Source organism: Nelusetta ayraudi, unplaced genomic scaffold (genome assembly GCF_046127955.1).
Source record: "Nelusetta ayraudi isolate G7.1 ecotype Tasmania unplaced genomic scaffold, CSIRO-AGI_Nayr_v1 ptg000048l, whole genome shotgun sequence".
NCBI lineage: Eukaryota > Metazoa > Chordata > Actinopteri > Tetraodontiformes > Monacanthidae > Nelusetta > Nelusetta ayraudi.
Genome location: NW_027466098.1, coordinates 17,285,506 through 17,294,564, shown reverse-complemented (window position 1 = coordinate 17,294,564; position 9,059 = coordinate 17,285,506). Strand labels below are relative to the sequence as shown.

The following is a 9,059-nucleotide window of genomic DNA, read 5'->3' as shown; positions in this document are numbered from 1 at the left end:
CAAGATTGTATTTTAGTTGCTTAACAGAACAACTGGTTTCTTACTCTAAATATTATTACTATATTATTATATTTTTTTGAATCTCGTTTAAATGCATGTAAAAGTTTTGTCATGTGGGACTTCCTGGGATTGGCTCAAGCTGTGTGAGAATGTCACTTATACCGTTGCTGTCTGCTTGTTTTGGTTTCGAGTACTCTCCTTTTTCTACACGCACAAACTTTTCTGCACGCATTTTTTTTTTTTTTTTTTTGGTTTTAACGGACGTTGTCGCAATCTAAAAAGAAATCATCCACAGAACACCCGGATAACTTTTAGAGGCTCTGACGACGACACAACTCTGAATGCTGGTATAAAATGTTCTTTCAGTTATTTGTGGATTTTCTTTCAAACCGATTGAATGCGACACTGGCCACAGCAGAGGCTGAGTAAAGTAACCCGACTGCTTACTGCTGATGTTTGTTTGCATTATTTGAATGTGTTATTCTTCGCACTGCACTGTTTATTGTCAAACTTTCATTTCTGTGTGTGTGGCATTGCTATTGCTCTACAACACATGATCTCACTGTCAAACGGAATACATTCAACATTTGTCTCGATTGAATGAGTCACGAATTTAATATTGAACCTTAGGATTCGTGAAAGAATCGCGCTCGAGCCGGCCGACAGGAAAACGGCCTGAGAAGAGCTGAACAAGATTCAGAAAAACGCTCATCACTCCAGCTTGTGATCTCCGTTTTGTCTAAGATGTCTCAGGAGTTGGTCGTCACACTGAAGAGAGGATTTTAGACACCTTTCTGGCATAGAATATAAAACACTGCCTGCCTGTGTCAAAACAAACAAACAAACAAACAAAAATTCCACCAAAAAGAGTTGATCTTTTTATGATGCAAGGCCAGGGTCAGAAAGCAAAACAATCTCAAATATCTAGAAGTGTGTTTTTTTTTTTTTTTTAATTTCCTCGGTGCAGATGCTTATATTATATCTAGGTTATTGATGACAGCCATTAGAGCTCCTGGTGGGTCAATTGCTTCTCTTTGGACATTTGGTAGAGAATAATTGCAACAATTCTTCTGGCAATTAGACATCATTTATGGAAAATTAGGTCACCGCCAATGCCAGCCTGTGGAGAATCTTCAATGTTCAGAACCAAACAGATTATTGTGGTCCCGCTTAGAACTAACCTCACACCAAAAATAATATTCCACTGTGCTCTCTCTGCTGTAAAGAATTCAGACCATATTTACCAATGTAGCACTTTACATCTATGACTGGCTTCCATTCCACCCGGAAGGAAACACTAACCAAACTTGTAATTTGGCCCTTCACGGCATCAAAGTCAGTGGAGAACCAGCAGACTTTGCAGGATGGCGGGGCAGGCGCGCGTCGAGCTCTCGCACTGAAAATTGCCTCACGCCTGATTAAACAGTCATCCTCCGACGCCGTGCGACTTGAACAGATCCCCTTTCCTTGTGGCGCGCTGGCGTTACAAATGCAGAACAGTGGGGCCGATTAAAACAAGAAATCAAGTGTGAATGTAATCTGCGACTGTACAACCAGCTGTTGATTAATCTGACAGCGGCCCCGGCGCTGGCTGGCCGGGGTCAGCACGTCCTCTTGTTTTTCTCATTTCTGCGGGAAATTACAGTATTATGCTCCTCATTTGTATAATCCTGTCAATGGAATACAGAGCCCTTTTCTCGGAACGCTACAACACTGGAGATGGAGTTCACGGCGAGCGCGGCTCATCATCGCTTCAGATGCAGATGCTCAGCAACTTAGAAGATTGATGTTGCGTTCCATATGCTGTGATCAGTTTTACAAGTGGAGTCTTTGTCGTGATTTGTGACCTCTGCTTGGAGGACGCTGACGTTACTCGGTTGTCGGATATTTTTTTATTTTTTTTATTTTAGCACACTGCCAGGCAAAAGGTTGGACACACCCTCTCATGCAATTTCCTTTTGTCTTTAGAACTTTCTACAGTGCAGACACTGAAGACGTCACATATATGAGCAAGACATATGTAATTATGCAGCAAAGAAAAACACGTTAAATAACACTAAATAGGCTTTTTATGAAATATGACTATTTTGAAGAACTTAAATATGTAATGTGTTTGAGTTATTTTACACTTTTGTTCTCTACATAATTCCATGTGTGTTCAAACGTGAAACTGCAACGTCAACAGTCATGAGACTGAAAGAAAAGACATTGCAATTCATAGGGTGTGTCCAAACTTTTGACTGGTAGTGTATCTGCTTTGGTACTATTAGTCATGTGATGGACAGTACATTCATACAGTTATTATGTGGAAGTTTGAAAGAATCTGGTCACTGAGGTGATTACATCACAGTTATTATTATTATTGTTAATATGTTTTGCCAGTTTTGATTCCTGTTTAATTTTTTTTTTAATTATCATAATTTAGTCATCAGCAACATTTAAAAAATATGATCCGCTGAACAAGTCCACCTGGATGTAATTTGTCTGTGATGCTTCATTACAGCTAACCTGCAAGCAGAAAATTAATCTATTAGCAAATATTTAATTATTTGTTCTGAGCTGTGGCAGTTTTAAGGGGCAGCAAACTTCCAGATGTTTGAATTCCTAATCTGTGTTTTGCCCCGTTGCCGTCTCTTCTGCCTAATCTTTGCTGCCTGAATGCTGTGTGGTCTGTCGGGGGGGCATGACGGCCACAGCCGGTGTGTGAAGTAGGTAACAGGGCTTCAGCTTACAAAAATGACACCGTGTATTGTGCAACACCAGAATACAACAAATGACTTACAATCAGCTAATGGCCAGTTAGTAAATGTTCCACTGTTATTAAGAGTTTAGAAAAGCCGAAGTCCATGGAAAAAAATGACAAAAGTGAGAACTTCCATTTTTTTCTTTTTTTTTTTTTTTTTTGAAAAAAAAGGGGGGGGGAAATAGGAAACTAGGCTCTGACACAGAAGATCTACCAAGACAGACACAGTGTTCAAGGCAGCTTTGGATTAATCTCACGTTGTAATGACAGTTTAAGGTTTTGGTATTCTGATGAATTCCAGGATTGGGTTTAAACTGCTTTCATTTTGTTTGCTGGTCTTTAATCTTCTAACCCTGCGTTCTTAATCAGAAGTCAGAGCAGGTTTTTAATCTTGCATGAATGAGGCCATGGATTATGGGCCTCTGACCTTGCCATGCCGTACAGCTGCTTCCTCCTCAAATCAAGTTCCTCTGCAAAGAGGATAATCTTACATTTTACACTAAAATACTCCAAAATCCAAATAGTACATAAAAGACACAAAAGTAGGGAAGAATCCTAATTTTTCGGACAAAATTGGGGAACTCTAATGCTAATATGCATGTAGGTGATGTTAGTGTTTGGCAAATGTCAACTGGGGGATTTTCCACAGTTGTGTGTCAGGAACTGCAGCACTGGGAGATGATCTTATTTCTGCAGCATCATCTAATCCTTTTGACTTTTTAATGCAACAGCGTTTTTATTTTTTTAAAAGGTCCCATCTTTGAGTTGACAGGTGTGCAAGCTCTACCACAGGTTTCAGGGTTACTAGGTTATCCCTGAGACATGCGTAAAAGGCTTCTTTGTCAATTTTTGTAGGACTTTCCGATACCTTCCAGCTGCTTTCGGCACTCTTGTTCTGAGGGTGTATTTGTGTGTCTAATCGTGACATGACGAAATCAACAAGCACAGCTCAGTGTTTTTTTCTTTTCTTGATAATTATTTGTTTTTTCATCGGTCACTGGGAAACATCGTAAACTGAACTGCACTGCCACCTACTGGCCATAACGTGGTACAGTGCACAGGAGTAAATAAACATGTTGCTGCTAGTTGCTAGGCTATTCTGAAGTACAACACAGTCAAAACCAGTAATCATTATTTTGCATGATTTAAAAAAAAAAAACAAAAAACACAAAAAATACTCAATTGATATAACAAAGATAAAATGCCATCAATGAGGGGTTAATGTGCAATAGTGCAAAAAGACAAAATACAAGATTGCATGGATTTAACTTTCAACTGCTTAAGGCACATTTTTCATCAAATAACAGAACTTGTCTCCTTCACAGATAAAGACTTGCATAAAAATAACCCTCACATATGCAAGCATGCATACCTCGCACTGGAATTATCAGCGGTAACGTTTCTTCATGGTTGTTAAAGGCTTAGTTAGTGTAATTATTGATAGAAAAGCTTGTTAAATATACAGTGTTTGCAAAGATTCGGAAGAGAAATCCAGCCTGGTGTTGGAGAAACCTCCTATTTTCAGAACTGGTGATCCTTGTGTGAGAATACAGTGAGGTCAGTGTGCGGTGAAATCTAAATGAACAACCTGTCAAGTATTTTCCTGAGAAATTAAACCTTTTGCTATAAATTACCTGATCATTTGCCGAGTTTGAAAACATCTGTAGATGCTAGAGTTGCTTATCTACACTGACATGAAATGATACCAAATACAGTGAAGAAAATAGAGAAAAGCGTCCATGTCACTTTATGACACTGGTATTCGTGAGGAAGTCTTTCAGCTAAATGCGGAGGAAAGCACATTTGCTGTAAAAATCAGATTACAGTATGTTGTTCAGGGCCAGACAGTCTTTGATGAGGGAGACGGGATCAGGGAAGCTCTCCTGAGAACCACAGTCTCCTGCTGGGGTGCCTGCCGATTCGTCACTTTTCTGGGAGTCTCCAGGCAGAGCGCTCTGGTTGCACCCCGAGGTACTCACCACCTTCAGTGTGCTCTGCGACTCCTCCTCCTCCTCCTCCGACGGTGACCAGGAGCACTTGGCGAGAATCTGCAAGAGTTGCTCCTCGCCGCCGTACTCGCCGCTGAGGCGGTTGTACAAGCCGGACACTTTCTGACGCGTCTCCGCGAGGCTCCTCTTCAGCTCCGACTGCTCCTGCAGCAGCAGCGCCTTCTCACCCGTCTGGGGAGGAATTTTTCATCGTAACTCAAAAAGACAAGATAGATGCCCACTTACACGTTCCCCAACCACCACCACCAGAGGGCAGTAGAGGTCACAAAGAACAACCGGAACTTACGAGTTTTTTGACGTCGCTCTGTAGCTGCTCTATGCTGTCAACTTTCCTCTTGCGGCAGCGCCGCGCAGCAGCGCGGTTTTTGCTTCGCCTGCGAATGTCGTGGACAAACTCCAGCTGCTCCTTACTCAGCTTGTTGTGCTTCAGGAGTTGCTGGAAGGCTTTGCGACTCAGCGCCGAGATGTGCTCCACTGAAAACGGGAGCTGCATCTGTGGAATGCATGGTGTAGGATTTATATTCGGAAAACAGTCACCAAAAGTAAGATGTTTATTTAAAAAAATAATAATAATAACAATGATGTGCATGGGTCTTTGGAGTGGTTGAGCCTAACCCTAACTGACCCCTGCAAACCTTATTCAATATTGACAAATGCGGCAGGGATACCAGAGCGCGATTGGCGCTTCTTTGTGCCTGCAAATCATCAGCGCAAAAACCTTTGTGGATACGACGCAAAGATGGCGGCGACAGTAAGTCACTCCAAGCAGAAGTTCAATTTTGTCGTCGCGGTCGGGAAAAAAATTGTTCTCTCCTTGTAAACGGAGCCATAAAAATGGCTAAAATGCATTTCCATGTTGTTAGGTTGTTGTTGCTGTATGTTTTTTCAACGCTAAAGGGAGCCACTGCAGAGTTGCAGACGAGCCGCAGGTTGCTGACCCCTGCACTATGGGGAGAAAGCGCAACCAATTTTGTTGTAGCTACCTGTTGCAATGACAATTTAGGATATTTATTTTATTTATTTATAATGAAAACAAAACAAAAAAAAAGTCACCTCTGCTGCTCTAATGCTGTTGGTCTCCGAGTCTCCGTCCGAGTCCAGCTCGGAGTCCTCCCCAGAGTTGAGCGAAGAAGACACGCAGGGGCTCCCCTTCGAGTGCGGGACCTCCTCAGCGTGTGCAGGTTGGTCGTTGGCAGACTCGAGGTCCTTGAAGAACGGGCAGTCGCCTACGCTGGCGCTCAGATCCAGCTGCTTCAGCCAGTGAAAGTCCGACGCTTTGGAGAGATTATTTTGCTCCGTGGAGTCCAGGGACGCGGCCTGAGTCTGGGACAGGGACAAGTTGGACCACAATCCCTTGGCCAGATGTTCGGCCACCTCCCTCTCCACGCTGCTCCTCTCCTCAAACTCCTGCTCCGGGCCCAGAGAGGTCAGGGCGGGGCCCGAGAGGTCACCTTCCAGCCGGCCCTCTGGGCAACCCACACTCTGTCCTATTAATCCGCTGCAGTCCGCCACCGCCGACGTGTTGAGCGGACGTGAAGCGGCGGGGCCGCAGCAGATATCGGCGGCGAGGGTCTCCGCACTGTGCTCGGCACTGTCGTTTTCCAGGTGAGCGTGCTTCTGGGGATTCACCCCCCCGACGGTGGCCAGCTGGCACGCCAGGCCGCAGTCGGCCAAGCTCAGCTCGGCCTGAGTGCACACGTCCCCCATCTCCAAGATGTCCCGCTCGCAGAACGTTGAGGGACGGTTTTCCTTGTCGGGGTCGGGACACGGCAGAGGTAACATGGGACAGACGCCGGCCGATGGCAACTCCAGGGACATGGATGGAATCTGAGGGCCGCAGTTCTCCAGGCAGAAGGCCTCCTCCCGGTTATTCGCCTGAAACTCTGCGCTCCGAGACGGGAAGTCCATCGGTTCGTCGCCTCTGAAAGGCGCTGAGCCGCGCGGGACCGGCGGCGTGGCCCGGCCGCCTTCCGCGACAGAATCCAGGGCCAGACAACAGCCGCGACGTCCCACCTCCGGTGGTGGGTTCTTCCCTCCGGAGAACTTTGGCAGGAGGAAATCGAAGCATGCCGACTCCAAGGTGTGGAATCCTAAAAGCTCTGCGCTGCTGTGGACAGCGTGGATGTTTTCTCTGGTGAAAGGCAGTTTGGAAGTGTAGGCAAACTGAAGCAAAGGCTCAAAGCCCTCAGCAGTGACCTGCAGGAAGGAGGCAGAAGTTCAGTGGTGAATGTGAGGATGTTTGCACTTATCATCTAGGCCCAGCGGTTTTTAAGAGGGGGTTTCCCATGAGCTCGAAGCCGCAAATTTCACATTGGCGTATCTGGAGAGATACTGATGAATCTGCAAGAGGTCTCTATTATAAAGTTCACGTTTGATCCAATAGATTTGTACTGGAGCTTGATGATGGAGAGATAGCAGAGACACATTTTTTTCAGCTGTTTTTATGAAAGAAGTTTGGCATTGGCACTGACAAAAAAAATTCAAATAAAAATTCAACCCTTTAAAACTTTTACTACTTTTTTTTCCACCAACCTCATCAGACAAGACGATGACGGAATTTTGGCTGGTGACACTGGTAACTCTGGAGTGGAAGTATTCACTGCAGGAGGCCAGGACGGAGCAGTGGGCCCGAAAGCTCTTGTTTTCCACCACCACGGTCACATCACACAGGATGTCCCGCTGCCGCTGTTCGTTCAGGCATTCCAGCACGTGGGCACTGTGCACTGCAGACTGAAAGGTGAACACTGGGAGGGAGGAAGGAGAAGTTTAAAAATGGATTTTTATTTTTGGTGATAAACAGGCAAGAGGATGGGTTATACCTGATGGTGAATGCTTAGTGTACTGGGAGAAAACAGTTTAAAGTGTGCAATTAAACAAGTTTGTAGGCAAAAGAAACCAAGCAGAGAGAACTGCATTGGTTCCTGTTTCTTGGGTGTTCTCTCTTTCTCTTTCTGAACATTTCTATACAAGAGCACGACATCTTTGGCAGTGTGTTGCAATAATAGGTTACACAATGAAGGCAATGGAACATATCTTCATGCTGCTACATGAAGAGCAGAGGAATTTAAATACCACAAATACTTGAATATTTTCCTCGTAATGAGAATCCATGCAAACAAAATAACCATTTATTTGGAAAAAAAAAAAAAGTGCTTACTTCTTGCTGCTCATATGACAACATTAAAAAAAACCCAACCTGCCCTTGGGCGAGAGTTGGCACCAGTCCAGAGATAAATAACAGGTAATAACACTGTTATAAACTCGACCATGCGTGTGTTTAACGATTCAACATCATGTCAAACATGACAACGTTCGAGAGCATTACACTAATTAAGTTTCACACATGACGTACTACATAAGTATATGCATAACAGTGAGTTGTGTTGAAAGTTTACACTGAAGACGTGACACTGACACTGAACGATGTTGTTTTAATGAGTTTTTTTGGGGGGAAAGGACTCATTCGCTTCGAGTCCACTGGCTCGAAACTTTAAAATGCTGACTCATGTTCTGTCGAGCCATCCGACTGGGCCTCGCCGCGCTTATGTTCGGCCTGGGACGTGACGTTACAAACACTGACAAACAGTTTTTTAACACATCGCGCACTCGCCGTTATCCAAACGCGACACTTTGGGTCGTTAACGTGTTAGCCGCGACGGTAAACTCTGACTGCGACAAATAAAACAACTTCCTGTTAGCTGATAAGCAAAAATAACAAGTGTTCCGTGAAATGTCCTAAAGAATGTCAGACTAACCTGCCATGTCAGCTTAAAAATTCGGCCATTGGTATGTTTTAGGACAGTCCGTTCCGGCCCAATAGAGCCCCAATATCTAACGACCGCGGAGGCTGACGTTCGTTTCCTCCGATGGCGACGGAAAACCCGCCCCACTCCGGCCCTGATTGGCTAAGGCTGTCGACTAGAGGAGTGACTATTGGTCGGACTTGTAAATAACACGTAAAGTGGGCGGGAACTGATCGTCGCCAGCCAACCACCGACTGTGTCTGTACATAAAGTGAATACATACGTTAAATGTATGTCAGGTCATTCCACCGCCATCAGCTCCTTCGTCACGGGGGGCTTGTCAGGGCAATTATGGCACATGTTCAGTAAAATCATCAGAATGCCGTTCAAGGAAACACAGGCTGGTCCAAAAGACTTTTTTGAACACTTCATTCACAAAACAGACCAAAAAGTGATATAAAATACTTTATTATTATTATTATTTTTTAATAAACTGCTTCCTCCAGGTGTTATCTTGAAAAAAAAAAAAAGATTTAAAAAAAATGTCTAAATCAATCTGTTGTA

The 9,059-nt window shown here is 44.3% G+C and overlaps 1 protein-coding gene across 1 annotated transcript; it reads right to left on the bottom strand.

The window, feature by feature from the left end:
* Positions 1-3,900: 3,900 nt before the first annotated feature.
* LOC142895604 (transcription regulator protein BACH1-like) lies at positions 3,901-8,660 on the bottom strand. The gene is made up of 5 exons (XM_076036796.1): positions 8,508-8,660; positions 7,285-7,496; positions 5,806-6,948; positions 5,039-5,245; positions 3,901-4,923 (listed from the first exon to the last, which is right to left on the bottom strand). The coding sequence occupies exons 1-5, from the start codon at positions 8,512-8,514 to the stop codon at positions 4,564-4,566; spliced, it is 1,929 nt and encodes a 642-aa protein (XP_075892911.1). The 5' UTR covers positions 8,515-8,660; the 3' UTR covers positions 3,901-4,563.
* Positions 8,661-9,059: the final 399 nt, after the last annotated feature.